This window comes from Numenius arquata, chromosome 26 (assembly GCF_964106895.1).
Source record: "Numenius arquata chromosome 26, bNumArq3.hap1.1, whole genome shotgun sequence".
Lineage (NCBI taxonomy): Eukaryota > Metazoa > Chordata > Aves > Charadriiformes > Scolopacidae > Numenius > Numenius arquata.
In genome coordinates this window covers 6,205,304-6,221,862 of record NC_133601.1, presented here as the reverse complement: position 1 = coordinate 6,221,862, position 16,559 = coordinate 6,205,304, and the positions used below count along the sequence as shown (strand labels likewise).

General features: G+C 55.5%; 1 protein-coding gene across 4 annotated transcripts in view; it reads right to left on the bottom strand.

The window, feature by feature from the left end:
- OGDH (oxoglutarate dehydrogenase) overlaps positions 1 to 16,559 on the bottom strand; it is a 35,666-nt gene that overhangs the window by 483 nt on the left and 18,624 nt on the right. For 2 of the 4 annotated variants that reach the window (XM_074164052.1, XM_074164051.1), the window contains exons 5-22: positions 14,206 to 14,250; positions 11,787 to 11,902; positions 9,518 to 9,672; positions 8,940 to 9,086; positions 8,353 to 8,443; positions 7,192 to 7,371; positions 6,031 to 6,159; positions 5,352 to 5,531; positions 4,838 to 4,990; positions 4,044 to 4,146; positions 3,703 to 3,831; positions 2,634 to 2,784; positions 2,410 to 2,537; positions 2,147 to 2,325; positions 1,903 to 1,974; positions 1,307 to 1,429; positions 753 to 825; positions 43 to 206 (exon numbers count right to left, since the gene is read on the bottom strand). In XM_074164052.1, the coding sequence (XP_074020153.1) occupies positions 43 to 206; positions 753 to 825; positions 1,307 to 1,429; positions 1,903 to 1,974; positions 2,147 to 2,325; positions 2,410 to 2,537; positions 2,634 to 2,784; positions 3,703 to 3,831; positions 4,044 to 4,146; positions 4,838 to 4,990; positions 5,352 to 5,531; positions 6,031 to 6,159; positions 7,192 to 7,371; positions 8,353 to 8,443; positions 8,940 to 9,086; positions 9,518 to 9,672; positions 11,787 to 11,902; positions 14,206 to 14,250 (2,318 nt within the window). The remainder of the gene's footprint in view (positions 1 to 42; positions 207 to 752; positions 826 to 1,306; positions 1,430 to 1,902; positions 1,975 to 2,146; positions 2,326 to 2,409; positions 2,538 to 2,633; positions 2,785 to 3,702; positions 3,832 to 4,043; positions 4,147 to 4,837; positions 4,991 to 5,351; positions 5,532 to 6,030; positions 6,160 to 7,191; positions 7,372 to 8,352; positions 8,444 to 8,939; positions 9,087 to 9,517; positions 9,673 to 11,786; positions 11,903 to 14,205; positions 14,251 to 16,559) is intronic. The other 2 variants (XM_074164053.1, XM_074164054.1) reach the window with 1 other exon arrangement.

Below are 16,559 nucleotides of genomic sequence, written 5' to 3'. Positions count from 1 at the left end.
ACCACCAGCCTGCGGGCTTGGAAGCAGCCGGACCCTGCTTACCTGCTCCACCCTGGTGATGGCCACGTCGGCCTCCATCTGCCGGGCCTTGCGTTCACGGGTCAGGTCATAGTAGACTTTGCCAGTGCAGAAGAGCACCCGCTTCACCTGCGTGGGATTCTGTGCTGCAGGGCCACCATCAGGGATGACACGGAGGAAGTGGGTGCCTGCAGGGGAGAGGACAGCACCATCACCCTGCACCTCCGTCCCCCGCCAGCCCCTGGCACCCCAGCCCGGGTCGGCAAACCAGAGAGGCAGAGCCAGACCAGCTGGGAGCGGGTCTTGCTCCCAGTACAAACCATCATGACTGCGTGCCACTCGGGGCTGCCAAGCCCCTGCTGCACCACTCCGGTGGGAAGCAGCTGCTAATGGAGAAACCGAGCCACGTTTCCCCAGGGTGCCAAACTTGGGACTAATGGGGGGTGACTGTGATTTCCTGGGTACGTGGCTGCAGCCAGCACACCCTGGAGGTGAGCACACTGCCTCGGTGGGGGAGGGAGGGAGCAGGGAGGGAGGCAGCCCCTATCCGTGCCGGCACAGAGCTCCCCTGCATGGGCTGTCTGCAGTGCCCCGGTGGCATCAGCCACGCTTGGCTGCTCTTTGGCGTGTGGCGGCTGCTGCGAGGTGGACTTTACCCGAGGCAGCCGGATCCTGCCCTTCACCCTTCATCTTGTGGCACGGGGGAGGAACAAATAGCTCTGTGCTGATTGTACCTGGCAGCATGTCGTCAAAGCTGGAGCGGGCTTCAGGGTGGCGCAGCAGTGACTTTGGAGTGAAGATTATCAGCTGGAAGGGGAGCAGAGGCAGAGGAAGGCGGTTCAGCCTCGCCAGAAACACCTCCCCTGCAGGCAAAGGCCAGAGCACCGACCTGCCTGACCTCCCCTGCCTCAGTGCAGCCAAAGCCCCCCCAGATTTGCTCCGTGCTCTGCCAGACTGGGCACCAGTTTCCCACAGCACCAGCTTTCCCAGTCTGGGTTTCCCCCAGGGAAGCAGCTGAGGTGCTGCTGGGGACATGCCTGCCTGCATATTATTTACCTCCGCAAGCCCCAACACCTCTGACCTCCCCATGGAGTGCAGGAACGGGTTGCAGCCAACCCGGTAGCATGGCATGTACCGAGCCAACCCTGGACAGCAAGAGGTCCTTGGCCTGGGCAGAGGCAAACTGCCCGTGTTTGCTGCCGAGGGGCAAGAACAAGCCAGGCCCACGTCCCATCCCCAGGCTGCCCTGCCCTGGCACCAAGCCGGGTGCGGAGCTGCCAGCACTGACCGGTTTGCGGAAAGGCAGGAGGATCTGGCGCCGGAGGACATGGAAGAAGTTGGCCGGAGTGGAGCAGTTCACGACGATCCAGTTGCAGTCATAGAGCTGGCGCACATCAAAGTCGTCCAGTTTCTGCCCCACCAAGTGCAGCCGAGAGGATTTCAAGAAACACAAGGTGCCTCTTGGCCTCGCAGCTCCAGCAGCGGGGAGAAGAGTGGCCCCTAGCCCTCCCTCCCTCCTTCCTCTCCCCCTCCAGAGCACACGGAGACCTGGAGAGGCTGCGAGTCTGTGCCCCTCACCTTGGGGAGCCAGCAGACTCCTCCCACACCGCTTTTGAGGCCACCTCTGCCGTGCTCTGCGCAGCAGCCCCAGGGCCGGCAAAGGTGCAACCTGGGCACTGCATTCAGCCCCTTTCCCCAAACCCTCACGGCTGCAGCGTGAGCCCGGGGCATCCCGCACCTCCTGCGACTGGCTCCCAACGCCCGCCCCAACCGCACTGCTGCTCTGAGCCCACCCGGGTGCTTTGCCCCCCTCCCCACAGCAGGGCAGCGGTTGGATCCAGCACATAAGAGGGCTGGGCTGAGCTCAACGCAGCTGCCACTCACGGGGAAGACGTCGGGATCATCGTTGCACATCTGCAAGAATCTCTCCGGGCGGGCGGAGGAGTGCTCAGGACCCTGCGGGACCAAGCCAGAGGCAGAGTGAGCAGGGCACAAGACAGGTGCAAGGAGCCAATGGCACAGCCACACCGTGAGCAATGCTACCTGCAGCTGCTGCCCTCGGCTCTGCTGCTGATGCAAGCCAGGCAATGGGCACCCTTGGGTGCCTGTGAGCTGGGAGGGTCCTTACCATGCCCTCCATGCCATGGGGAAGCAGAAGGACGATGCCGTTCTGCCTGACCCACTTGGCCTGCCCAGGACAGATGAACTGGTCGATTATGCACTGAGCGGTGTTGTGGAAGTCCCCGAATTGGGCTTCCCAAAGCACCAGGGCATTGGGGCTGGCCATGGCAAAGCCCAGCTCGAACCCTGAAGGATGGGAGAGAAGCAAGGGGGTTATCCTCCCGCAGCGGGCTCACCCCCCGGCCAGCGGGTGCAGACCCCCTCGCTCACCAAGGACACCATACTCCGACAGAGAGCTGTTGCAGACGGTGTAGGGAGCCTGGTTGGGCCAGAGGTGGTTCATGGGGATACAGGTTCTCTTGTCCACGTTCTGATCGTGGAGGACGTGGTGGCGATGGCTGGGAGAGGAGAAAGCGTTACTCTATCATCACCCTTTGGGTCCCTTCTCGAAAGGCTGGAATTGCTTTTTACAACAACCAAAAGCATGACTTTACCTGAACGTCCCCCTCTCAACATCCTGGCCACTCAGGCGGATGTGGATGCCCTCTTTGAGCAGGGAGCCAAATGCCATGTACTCTGCCAGGGCCCAGTCTACCGTCCGGTTCTTCACCATCTCCCCACGAGTTTTGAGAATACGGCTCAAACCTGCCGGGACAGCAGTGAGTTTGTAGTTGGTGTGGGAGGGAGCTCCAGTGACACCCTGTTTGTCCCTCAACCTGCCCACAAACTGACAGACTGCAAATGCTGAGGAGCAGAGGAATAGATCCACCTCTGCCTGAGGGATGAACCAGGGACAAGGAATCAGGACTGCAGGGAAGGATCAGCCCTGAAGAAGAGCTTCTCCTTGGTTCACTTCCTTAACCACAGCTCCCTCGTGAACTGATTCTCATAGACTCACGGAGTGGTTTGGGTTGGAAGGGACCTTCAAGGGTCACCTAGTCCAGCCCTGCCGCCATCAGCAGGGACACCTTCCACTAGATCAGGCTGCTCAAAGCCCCCTCCAACCTGACTTTGAACACTTCTAATGATGGGGCATCCACAGGTTCTCTGGACAACCTGCTCCAGTGTCTCACCACCCTCACCGTGAAACACTTCTTCCTTATGTCCAATCTAGACCTACCCTCTTTCACTTTAAACCCCTCACCCCTTCTCCTGCCACTACGGGCCCTGGTAAAACGTCTCTCTGCACCTTTCTTATCAGTCCCCTTTAAGTACTGAAAGGCCGCAGTAAGGTCTCCCTGGAGCCTTCTCTTCTCCAGGCTGAACACCCCCAACTCTCAGCCTTTCTGAGGAGAGCTTTTCCAGCGCCAGGATCATTTTCGTGGCCTCCTCTGGACCCGCTGCAACAAGTCCATGTCTTCCTTGTGCTGGGAACCCCAGAGCTGGACACAGTGCTCCAGGTGGGGTCTCAGGGGAATGGAGAAGAGGGGCAGATTCCCTTCCCTTGGCCATGCATATTAAAGCACTCTATCAGGTCCCTTGCTTCCAGCCTACGCTCCAGCCCTATCCCACATCTTCTCTGGATCAAACATCCAGTCTGGCATAGCTCCTGCAAGCTCCTACCTCCATGGATAGTGAAATCCTCCACCGGCACTGAGCTGGCCACTTGACCAATGTGCGTCAAGTCCTCTTCGTTCAGACCAGTGGAAGGGCAGGTCATGCTCCGGGGCTGGCCATCCAGAGTGAAGAAACCTGCAGGAGGAGTAGTCCCTCATGCAGGAGCCGTGCCCAGCGCCGAGTCAAGAGCTCAGGTCACAGACACCCTCAAGCATGGGTGGTGATGCCAGGAGCCAAGACCATCACCCCACCTCTCCACCAGGGTGGTTTACTAGAAAATAGCTGCCACAGCTCCAGAGAAGCCAGGTTCTTTGCTAGGGTCCTCCAAAACATTGCTGGTGGCTTACCAGGCCAGGGTGAGTCCAGCCAGTGCTTGATGTGCAAGATCTTTTCATCCTTGGATCTTGCATGGGCCTCCTCGCAAATCTTATCATACTTGGCAATTTCCTCCTGAAAGGCAGAACCAGGAGGCAGAAAAGCATTAGCAAGGGGTCTCCAAACAAGGGTGCTGAGCCTGGGGGCCTTGGCACGAGCTTGCCAGGATGCTGGAGGGCACAGCTGCCCCAACAGAGGAGATCCAGGGTCATGCAGCTCAGCCTTAGAAACCAGAGCTGCTGCTGGGGGCCCCAGTCCCTCAAGAGATAGCTCTGCTACCATCCAAACTGACAACTCGATTTCAGCCCTAAAGATGCTGCAAAGTGGTACCAGGGCAAGGAGGAGCCAGCAGAGCTGCTGCCATGCTTGCTGCCAGGGCAGCAGAGCTGGGGGAGGGGACCTGCCCCAGATACCTCCAGGCCACAGCAAGCCCAAGTGCTGCAGAGCCCAACTCCTGGCCGTGCTGCAATGGCCCAGCACTGTATGCCCTGTGCTGCACCGATCACAGAGCAATCCTTGAACTAGATGTTCCTGCGCTGTTCAGAGCTGGCACAGTCCAAGGACGAGCCTCAGCTTCTAACCCATCACTGCCAGGACTGCAGGACCCACCCAACCCCAGCACAGCTCTGCCACCTTTAGGTGATAAGCACAAGCAGAAATGGGCCTGTCACATTGTCCACACCCAGGTCTGAACCAAACAAGCATTTTTCCCGGGGATGCCGGCCGCAGTTTTCCTCCCCAAGCTGGGGGCCCCAAGGGACAGTACCTCATACTCAGGTTGATTTACCACCCCCTGGGAAATCAGCAACTCTGCGTATTTCTGCAGCACTGGCTTCTGTTTCCGGATCTGTTTGTACATCAGGGGTTGTGTGAACATGGGTTCATCCATCTCATTGTGACCATTGCGCCTGTAACAAACCTGCCAGGATGGGAAAGAGCCTTTGAAAGCAGCTGCTTGCAACTCATGGCTCCGAAAGCTGTCAGAGGTACCCAGGTCTCTGTGCGAAGAAGGGTCTGAAACAGCCCAGGAGGGACCTAAGCGTGTCCTCCCCCATGCTGGAGGCAAGGGCAGGCTCCATACAGAGACAGTGTTGCCTCTCCAAGTGCTATTACAGCCGTGTTGCCTTGCTTTGCAGCACCTCCCCCCTCCCCCCAAATCAAAAGGGCCAGACAAGCCCTGAAGAGAAACTCAGCTTTCAGAAAATACACCCCAAGAAGTACCAGCGAGCATCCACAGAGAGCCACAGCTTTAGGATAAAGCCGCGTGCCACTTTTCTTACCAAATCCACCACCACATCCTTATGGAAGGTGCTTCGCCACTCTGCTGCCACATTGCACACGTAAACGACAGCCTCTGGGTCATCTGCGTTGACATGGAAAATGGGTGCGTTGACCACACGGGCGACATCAGTTGGGTATGGAGAGGACCGGGCCATCCGGGGGTCTGTGGTGAAGCCGATCTGCAGCAGGTGAGGGAATAGGACCAGCACAGTTGTAAGGATTTGGAAAGCGGCACATGCAGCTTCGAGGGCAGCCCGACTGCTGCGGCTGAGCTGGGGGTTCCCTCACGGCTGCACCACTCAGCACAGCCTGCCCATCTCCTGCGCCCCAGGCACCACAGCCTGTCCCAGTCCCTGTGCCATCATCTCACTGCACCCGTGGAGATTGGCTGGTCCCAGTGAAAAGACTCTGGTTTATGCGGGAGCAGAACGGAGCAGCCCTGCACAATCTCGCACACTGAGCACCTGGTTGTACCACCTCTGCACCGGGCTGGACTCAAAAGCTGCTATTGTTGAGCAGCTGGGTATAACGTACCCCCTGCTGACCTCAGGACTATGGCTCATGCCAGGAACACTGTCTGGGAAACAGCTACTGCCTGCTTCCAGCTGCCATCCAGACCTGAGCCTGGAGAAACTGCTCTGCAGGGGACCCCACAGACGCAGGGGATTTGCTCCTCACCTGGTTGTTCACCACAACGTGGACTGTGCCGTGGGTGGTGTAGGAGGGCAAGTCGCTCAAATGGAAGGTCTCGTACACAATGCCCTGTCCAGCAAAAGCGGCATCTCCGTGCAGGAGGATGGACATCACCTGTGAGATGTGAAGCCGCAGCGGTCAGCAGGGCCTCTGCAGGGACGGTGGGCAGGGGCAGCCACCAGGAAATGACCCAAGTCTCTTCCCCGTGAGCCTTTGGCATCCCAGAAAGGACACGGAGTATCTCATCAACACATCCGATGCTTTCTCAAGGGATCAGAGTGGAGCCGGACACAGTCGGCACAACCACCAGGGAGAAGGCTGCATCCACCAGTTCTCCCCCGAGCAAGGATGGCGTACACAGGCACCTTGATCGGGCAGCAGGATGGCACCTAGTGGGCTGGGAGGCCAGTCCCATTCCCAAACACACATCCCAAAGCAAAGCCTTTTCCTAACTGGGGGAAGATGAGGAAAATGCCCCTTTCCCCCACGCTTTCACCCCAGATCTTTGGGCAAGGAGCTGGAATGGGAGCTTGCTCCAGTTTCAGTGACGTTATTTTGCTGTTGTACCCTGGAGCTGGCTGAGGACGCCGCCTGTCAGACAAGGACAAGAGCCCTTGGGGTGTAGGAGGAAGGAAAGCACTTCTGATCTCACCCTTCCACTTCCTGGTGTTGTAGACAGGTCTGCGGTGAATCAGACTGCAAATAAATCATCCGCCAGCCCCTTCCCCACCTTCTCTCCCACCCGGGTGCCCAGAGCTGCCTCCTGCTGCTGGTTCCAGCTTTCCCAGCCTCAGGAATGGTTATCCCTGGTCACGTTGAGATCCTTCAGCTTGAGGCTCCTACTGCCGAGCCGTGATGCTCTGTTTGGCTTTCAGGAGCACCCCTCATTTTCCTACTCCCCACAGCCTGGCTGAGCCAGTCATTCAGAGAAGGAGGAAGCGGCAATAAGAGCTTGGGGTGGCCAAGTCCCTACCCCAAAGAGAGCAGGGAAGGATGGGGGAAGTCAGGGTGACAGCACGGTGACGGCACGGGAAGGGGCACGGCAAACAAACACCAGGAAACCCACCAAACGCTGCGTTTCCTCACCTTCCCACCAAACCCTGTCCAGCCCAGGCCATTTCACTGCGGGCACCTCAGCACACTCACCTTCTTCCCTTCTGTGTCCCCGCAGTAAAACTGCTCTGCTTTAGTCTTGCCTTGAACAACAGGATCAGCTGCCTCCAAGTGAGAAGGATTCGCCACCAAGGAAAGGGTGATGTTCCTGTCAGTGACGCGGTTAATCCGCCGGTGGTACATTCCCAGGTGGTACTTCACATCACCAGAGCCCTGATGGAGGGGAGAGGAGAGTCACCCTCAGGAATACAAGCAGCTTTTGGGCACAGAAGGAGACTTGAGGTAGGGTGGTGCTGACCCCAGGGGCTGGAAAACGGGCATTTTCTGGAGGCACCACCAGAAAGCAGCAGGCACTCATGTGAGGAGCTGACCTGGCATTCAGCAGAGCAAAAGTAGCCTGTTCCAGACGCAAAACCACCAACAAACATCAGACACCCATCAAGACCATCTAGGTAAGGCTGTAAGTGCAGGGGAAGAAGCAAGTGTGATGGGTTTGGGGAAGACACTGCAAAACAGAGCTGGGATAATGGTCACCCAAGCTCTGCATGCATTGTGGCAGTACAGCTGCTCCTGGCACCGCTCACAATATGCTGCAGTTCCCACACAGGGCACCAATGCCCCAGGCTGCTGCGTTCTCACCTCGAAACCCCCCCTGAAGGGTATGGCAGGATAAAGCCAGCCCAGTCCAGCTTTCTGAAAGCCACATCATCCCCACTTACGATGCTGGAAGCTTTGAAGCATGAGTGCCTCGCAGTGACAGAGCCTGCGGCACAAGCAATTCAAGCCTCAGGACTTTTGGAGCTGCTTTAGGACCCCGTATGGGGACCAGGGGCTGCTGCAAGGGTACAAGCCAACCTCTGCTCCCGCTGTCTTCCCCTCACCTTGTTGTTCAACCCACAGCTACTTTATGGCCATGGAGAGCCACTGACCACCCAGCCTGCACTGCAGACACCAGCAGCAGCCAGGGCACATGTATCCCCTGGAACAGGAAAGGGCACACCAGCACTGGCACTGACACGAAGGCTTCAGTTGCATAAGTGTGCATGTGATGTGGAAATCCTTGCAACGCCAAAGCCACCGAGTGACACCACAAGTGGTGGCACAAGCCAGCTCACTCTGCATGGCCACAGCCTCCAGGGACTGCATGGGGACAGGCAACAGAAGCTGCTATGGGCAGAGGAGGAGGAGACTCACCTCATCAGCAGCCTCCAGCTTGGAGTCGAACTGGCAGAAGATTTGCTCCAGCTCTTTCCTGATCACGTTGGCGAGAACATTCAGGCGTCCCCTGCAAAAGCCAGACCGTTGTTGACAACCAGCAGTGTCAGCCTGGCATTGAGTGCCGACAGTGACCTGCCATCACCCCCATCACACAGAGGCGGTGTGACAGCCCCACACCTCCAGCGACAGCTGTAGGGTCACCCAGGAAGGGGGCTCTGCGGTTTCCCCCAAGAGGGAGACTGAAGACCTCTCAGCACGGGGAGGGACCGGACACCACTGCATCCCAACAGCTGCTCTGGCACAGGCAGGCCAAATCCTGCCTTGGGGTTCAAGCTCTGCTGCTTGAGCCACCACCCCTCTCCAGATCAATTTATAAATGAGCTGAAGCTGAAAACACCATGATGAGCGGAGGGCAGCCAAGGCCTGAACTCTCCAGCTAAGGTTCACCACTACCCAAGGCCAGTTAGGCAACTGCAGAAACCAATTTGCCCTCCAGTACTGACCCCCAGCAGCATCCCCCTCCTCCACGCCCCAAGCAGCACTGAGGAGAGAGGGAGGGTTACCTGTGGGGCATCCCCATGATAACATAATCCACTCCCTTCTCACTTGACTTATCAATAATGGTCTTTAAGGCTGGGATCAGCACTTCGCAGCCCTCCAGACCAAAACGCTTCTCAGAAGACCATTTCCGATGGAGGAACTCCTCAAACCTGGAAGGCAAAGGGTGAGTGGGATCAGTGCCAGGGCTACAGCTGAGGGCAGAAACCAGAGAAAGGATGGGGACTGCACTGAGGGAGCCACAGCACCAAGTGATGCTTAAGCATCACACAGCAGCACAACAGCCTTCCTGGTCACCCCAGTCCCCTCCTGCAGAGAACAGCTGACCGCTCCCCCACCCCGACTCTGTGATGCACTTAAACCTTATTTTTTGACCTTTTCTTTCAGGATCATCCATGTTTTCAGGCTCTTTGCCAGCACCTGAGCCTGCCAGTCCAGCAGCTTGCTGGCATGACCCTGCTGATTAAGCCGAGCGCAACAGATGACATCAAGAAGTGACTCAGGTGGTGACTGTGTCGCTCTGGCTGGGAACAAATCACCCTGGCAGCAAGGGAAGAGGAAGATGAAGCCCCCCCCGGGGTACCTGGTGGAGCGGACCAGCCTGGCCAGCAGCGTGCGTTTCTCTTCGTTGGTGAACTGCATGATGCCCGGGGTCTCAAACTTCTGCCGGATCCACTGGCACTGCTCCAGGTCGTTGATAAACATGAACTCCACGCCGATGTGCTGGCAGTATGCCATCTGCCCCGACAGAAGAAAGGCAGTGGGATAATAGCCAGGGCTTTAACACCTCCTCACCCCCACAACCACAGGCACACACGACATCGTATTGGACCATGGGGCCAGGGACTCTTTCGTTCCCCTCCTTAACCTTTCAGCAAGTCAAAGAGCCCTCCTGTACCAGTGGAGATGCAAACCCTCCTGCCTGGCATCCGCACCACACTGCCCAAACACCAGCAAGCGCTGCCCGAACACCGGCAAGCACTGCCTGAACACTGGCAAGCGCTGTTGGCAATGGGAGCCTGGGGCGCCATTGAGCAGCACCCAGCAGCCAGCCCCATTTTAGGAGTCCTGTTTGAGCTGTTTTCCCAGGAAAGGGGACGCCACAAGGGACGTCCTGGGATGCTGCAGGGCACCTTGGATCCTGCATATGACCCGGCATCAAAATGTTTAATTCTCTTTTCCTGAGGGGCCCAGGACCAGACTCTTGAGTCCTTTACATCCACCTTGGAGGCGAGATTTTCCCTCTCGGTGGCATCAGCTGTGCTCAGGTACACAATCCCACTTCATATGGCAGGGAGAGAATCAGCAAAACAATCTCCCCCAATAAATAAGGAGCTCATTCTCACAGCATATCTAAGATGTTGATACAGCTTTGCTTCTCCCAAGGTCAGCCTGTCTCGGTAGAGACCATCTGAGCAAGCCTGCAGTGTGCCTGGGAGCCACCTGCACTCTCAGAGCAGGCAGAGCAGGGTATGAAATGCGGCAGGAAAGAGGAACTGGCTGCAAGAGCTGGAAGCCCCAGCCCCAGGATGGAGCTGCTCCTGCACTGAGACCCTCCAAGGGGCCACCACGCAGGGCAGCAGCACTATAGAGTTGGGGGGGGAGCACGGGGGTATCACCTGCCTCCAGCTCGCTCCTGCTCTTCCAGCACTATTTGTTGCTTTAAACTGGAAAACATAGCTGAAGAGGTTTCCAAAAATGCAATGTTTAGTTGCCTGGGGTTTGCTCCACCTTGGGTGGACCAAACGTGTTGCCCCAATGCAGCACTTGACGCAAAACTGGGAGGGGTCACTGACACAGCAGAAGGCCGTGTTGCCATACAGCAAGACCTGGACAGGCTGGAGAGTTGGGCACAGAGGAACGTGATCAAATTCAACAAGGGCAACTGTAGAGTCCTGTGCCTCGGGAGGAATAACCCCCTGCACCAGGACAGGTTGGGGGTGACCTGCTGGAGAGCAGCTCTGTGGAGAAAGACCTCGGAGTCTTGGTGGACAACAGGATGACCACTGAGCCAGCAATGTGGCCTTGTGGCCAAGAAGGCCAATGGCATCCTGGGGAGCATCAAGAAGAGTGTGGCCAGCAGGTGGAGGGGGGTCATCCTGCCCCTCTGCTCTGCCCTGGGGAGGCCACATCTGGAGCACTGGGTCCAATTCTGGGCTCCCCAGTTCCAGGACAGGGAACTGCTGGAGAAGGTACAGCAGAGGGCTACAAAGATGATGAGGGGCCTGGAGCATCTCTCACGAGGAAAGGCTGAGGGACTTGGGTCTTTTTAGTCTGAAGAAGAGAAGACTGAGGGGGGATCTGATCAACGCCTATAAATACTTAAAGGGTGGGTGTCAGGAGGATGGGGCCAGTCTTTTTCCAGTGGTGCCCAGGAACGGGACAAGGGGTAACAGGCACAAACTTGAACATAAGAAGTTCCATCTAAACATGAGGAGGAACTTCTTTACTTTGAGGGTGGCAGAGCACTGGAACAGGCTGCCCAGAGAGGTGGTGGAGTCTCCATCTCTGGAGACATTCAAAACCTGCCTGGACACGTTCCCATGCAACCTGCTCTGGGTGACCCTGCTCTGGCAGGGAGCTGGACTAGATGATCTCCAGAGGTCCCTTCCAACTCCATATCATTCTGTGATTCTGTGAAGCTAGAGGTGATCAGAGATGACCAGGTAACACGGGGTGGCTGCTATGAGTGGGGCAAGTGCCAAGGAGCACCTCCCAACCTGAAAAGCTAAAAATCTGCAGGTTGGCGCAGGCTGCAGGCACCAGCAGGGCCCAGGACCTCCAAAAAGCAACTGCTCAGCCCTGGCTCCAGGCTGCAAACAGGTCTCACACAGCCCCCCTGCCCTCCTCACCTCCAGCCGACGGATGATTTCTCGGAGCGGAAGAGCTGATTCATTTCCACCGATGAAAGTGGTTGTGGGCAAGTGGAAGACCTTGTCGAGGTCAGATTCATCCAGACCGTAAAAGCCTGCAGGATTTTTCATGGGTGGGACAAGAGAAAGCAAGAGAGAGAAGGAAGGATGGGGGACGGGGGGACACCGTCGCGCAGGGACCAGATGCATTTGGGAGAGGTGGGGAAGGGACAAAAAAAAGCAGCATAAAACCAAAAATAAGCATGAAGGAGGTTTATAAGGATAAAAACAAAGCCGTAATTAAACAAAAAGACATTAAGCACAGATCAACAAGGTAATGCAGGAAATTAAATACAAAGCAATATATATGCACGTAAATTGGTAATTAAAATCCAGGGTGAGAGGCAGGAAGTTTGTAGCCCCAAGAGTGAAAAAAATACACCACAAATTATAACTTGAGAGGGGAGGGGAAAGAAACAGAAGACTTGAGGAGTCACCGAGGTGTCACCACACGGTAGGAATTAAAAATGAAGAGTCAACGTGGAAAAGGAAATGGTTAAAACAGACAAACCCCAAAGAGGGAGAGAAAGAGAAGTAAGAGAGAGAAAACAGCACCAGGGCTCTGCGACGGACTCTCCTGAATAGCTCAGCCCGGGAGCGGGGCAGCCAGCTGACCCCTCCAAGGTTTTGCTGTCCAGATACCCCCTCACCCAATTAACAGCCTTTTAATTATGAGTTTAACCTAGCTCTGCTCAGCAAACCCCCTCCTTCTCGGTGCTGGCACCTCATGGTTCATAGGCAGCTCCTACTTACGGCATGCAGGGCTCAGGGTGCACCTGGGGATGGTGCCAAGCAGGGCTGGGAGCCGAACATCAGGTTTTGGAGCTGCGGATGAGCCTGGCTGCCGCCTGCTGCTGTTACAGCATCGGCAGGTCCCTGCCAGGGCCTGCAGCAGCTCCACGGTACCCTTAAGCCATTGGAGGTGCCTCAGTGCCCGCTGAAGCTCATGGTTGTCTTTGGGGAAATTGAGGCACAGAGGAGGAGGAACTGGCTGAACCAATGCAGCAAGGCAGAAGCAGAGCTGGGAAGTCTCAAGGCCCTTTTGAAGCAGGAGCTTGGCTGGAAGGGAGGCAGACGGGCAGAGCTGCCCACTCCCAACAGAGACAGGTTTTGAAGTGTTCTCTAACCCGGGGCAGGAACCACAGAGGAGGCAGAGTCACCCCCACTCCCTCCAGCTCCCCCCAAACCAGTCCAACGGCTCAGCTGGGGTCTTTTTTAGGGAGGGTATGGGGGATGCCACCCCTAGACACCACAGGGCGGCGGCGTAATCTGCTTTCCCCTGGGCAAAAAGAGGAAAAATTGGCCCCTCCGGAGCTGGCCCTCCTTGAACTTAATCTTAAAAGAGTAGACCTCGCACTCCGGTCAGGAATGGAGGATGAGCTGGAGATGGGGCTGGCCACAGCTCACCCTTGTGCAGCTTCAAGAATGGTGCTTGCCGGAGGCTGGGAACACCCACAGCAAGCCCGGAACAGAGCCTTTCCTGGTTGCCACTGCCATCCATCCCCTTCCCTGCCCACATCACCCTCCTGGGCACTGCTAGTTCCCAGGGAAGGAATTAAGCCAGACCCTGGGGAGCTCGGCTCTGAAGCCATGCCTGGGAGCACTGAACTGCTGCCAGCAGGCGTGGAGGGTCTGGCCCCGCGTCTCCAGGACCTCTCTGCGGTTCCCTTTCCAAACAGAAGTCCTGCAGAAAGGCAGCATTTGCACAGAGCATCCCAGTTACGCTGCAGGGTGGAGGGTTTAGGGAAGCCTCAGTAATTTGCTGCAGCTCCCAGCCCCACAGCACAGGGCTTCGGCTTGCTCTGCCACACCAGTCTGAAGACTCAGGCACACTTTGGGGGATATCAGATTTTAAAAGTTTTCAAGTCTCTGAGCATCTCTGCTTCTGCTTTGCTGCAGCCTGCCAGCTTTTTTGATAGTGCTGAGTATTTATAGGCAGCAATACCATCAGATGGGGGGGAAGGCAAAGGATAAGCTGCCAAATTTTGACTGGGACAAAACCAGGGCACAGTCAGAAGACAGCTTGGATTTTTAGGAGACTTGAACCAATCGGGGAGATTGAGGCCTCATGAAATTAATGTTCACAACAAAATGTGTACTCTAGCAAGCTAGGCATGCAATACACAGTATGGAAAAGGCCAGCAAGGCTCTAAATTGGGGATCTCTACAGGTGAAGCATCGCTAACCAAGCACCTACTTCTAGACTTTTAGCAGGACAAATTAAAAATAAATATGTTACAAAACTCGAGAGTGGTGCAAGACGGAAGGGGATTGCTTTACCGGCTTGGTTCATGCCCAGAATAACCTATTCAAAGAGAGTCCTGCACTCCAGAGGGTTAAAGGCTCATTAATTGCATACCTCCTACTGTTAACACTCTCAGCCGCTCCTTGAACACTGTAAGATCTGAGGTGGGCAGGAAAGGGGTTGCAGAAAGGGAGAAGATAGAGAGATGCAGTCAAAGTTAGTAAAAAAAAAAAAAAACACCTGGAACTGTGAGAAGTAGTCATTGAAAGCACGAGTCAAAAAAATACGGTATTTAAAATACAGTCAAAAACCATCAGAGGCAAAAGGGCTAGGATGGAGGATGACTAAGCACTAAGCAGAAAAGAAATCCCAGTGAAAAGTCCAGCGAGAGGAAGGAGGCGCAGGGAGGGGAACGTGGGGCGTCAGACACTGGGGAGCAGTTGAGCTGCATGGTTTGAGATCTCCTCTTGCACACACATCTCGGACAGGAAATGTGCACATGTGTGGACAGCACAGCATCTTCACCTGCTATGACCAAAAGGCATCTTCCCATCAAGCTGCATCAAGGGGAGCGTTACCCTCTGCAGAGCAGGGACCTGCCTCCACTGACATCTGCTCCCAGAGGGTTTTGCTACTGGGAGGATTTCAAGGTCACCCCCAAGGAGGCACCGCTGCTGCCTACACACAGGCAGGAGGGGGATCGAGGTGTTAATGAGCGGGCCGTTAATGAAGAAGACCAATGGTGAGGCAGGCACGCACAATGCTGTCACTTCTGGAGCATGCTCAGCACAGGCGGGACCGCTGGGATGCCGGGATGGATGCCGGCAGGGCCACTGGAGTGGCAGGCACCATGCATCACCAGAGCACGCTTCCCAGCTAGGTTAGGTGACCCGAGTGCCTCAATCTCACCTGGGTTACGAGAAAGGCTTTGGAAACACTTCTCCTTTTGGTCACCACAGAAAAAATCATACATTTAGATGAGATGTTTGGTTACCAAGGTCTCAGACTGGGGACAGAGGAGGTGGCAGCGCTCCCAGCCCATCTCCCTGCAGGCGCTCACCTGGCTCTTCCTGAGCTGGAAGATGATTTCCATCAACTGATGGGGCAAGAGGCAAGAGCAGCTGCCTTCCACAGAGAGACAGACAGATGGATGCTCAGACACACACTGCCTTGCACACACCACCTGGATTTCAGTGTGCTAAGGTATTATTTCCTTGGACAGGTCACATCAAGCTCTGCAGTTATTTTGTCCTTGTTTTACACCACTTACCATGCCAGATCAGCTGCAGTAGAAGACCAGGATGAGACTATTTTGATTTTTAAAAAGAAAAGATAAAGAGGAATTTGGTGCTCCAGCCCCACCACTCATCAGAACAAGTACCCTCAGGCGGGCTTTCCTGCCCTTACATTTTCTCCACAGCTCACACTGCTTAATCCAAAGAGAGCTTCCAAACCAGACAGAAACCAGTTGCTAAACAAAAGGCAATTGAGAAGAAAGATCAATTTCAGAGATTAATCATGCAATTTCTTTGAATTACAGCACTGCCCAGGCATAGTTTAAGCTGCTGGCAGCAGAGCTCACACCACAAAAGCTGACCTTTAAGGATTTCACTGCTCAGAAAGAGGAAACAAGATTGTTTCCAAGTTTCAAAACCACTCCTGTTATTAACTGCTCTGTCAAGTGTTAAGAAATACTCTTTCAAAGTGAAAAAAAGCCAGCAGGATCTGCTTAGAAATTGGCATTCCCTGCCACAAGCAGGCAACACCCGATCTTAAACTCGGCCAGAGCTCTGCCCACACTACACTACTCTCCTCCCCTTCTGCCAAGCACTGTTTGAGAGCTATGATTGACAAGTTGTATTTTAAGATCGACCTGATGAGTTTTTCCAGGATGAGGTTACCAGGGGCAAGTCTACTCAGTATAAATAATACTTACAGCAAGATAATAACGTCTCCTTTGATTAGACACAGCTATTGGAGTCTGGGGTCCTACCACACGCCACAGCTCCAGCGTGAGCTAGCAGCTGATACCAGCATAGCTTGTTCCCAATACTCATTATTTCCTACCAATTCATGATTTCCTGGTCATTAAATCAACACCGGGAACCACAATGACAGACATCTTAATATGAAAGCCACAAAGAAACAGAAATTTAACATAACGCCTGGCTCCAATACGGAGATCACGGTCTGAGATTCTCTTCCAGCTGATGCCTTACAGACCAGCCATGCCTGAACACTGGTCACTGCAGCGAGCAAGGCTGGGTCACACTGCTGGGCTTGTGACCACTCACCCTGGAGGAGCAGGAAAAATGGAGCTTACACCACATTGCCCAGGTTCTGTTACAGCTTTGACGATGCCATCAGCCCAGCCCTGCAGTTGGGGCTCCAAGGGAAGACCTGCTCTTGGCTCACTTTGGGCCCTTGGGCTCTTTTTCCTCTGAAGCAAGTATACTGCTGGAGCACAC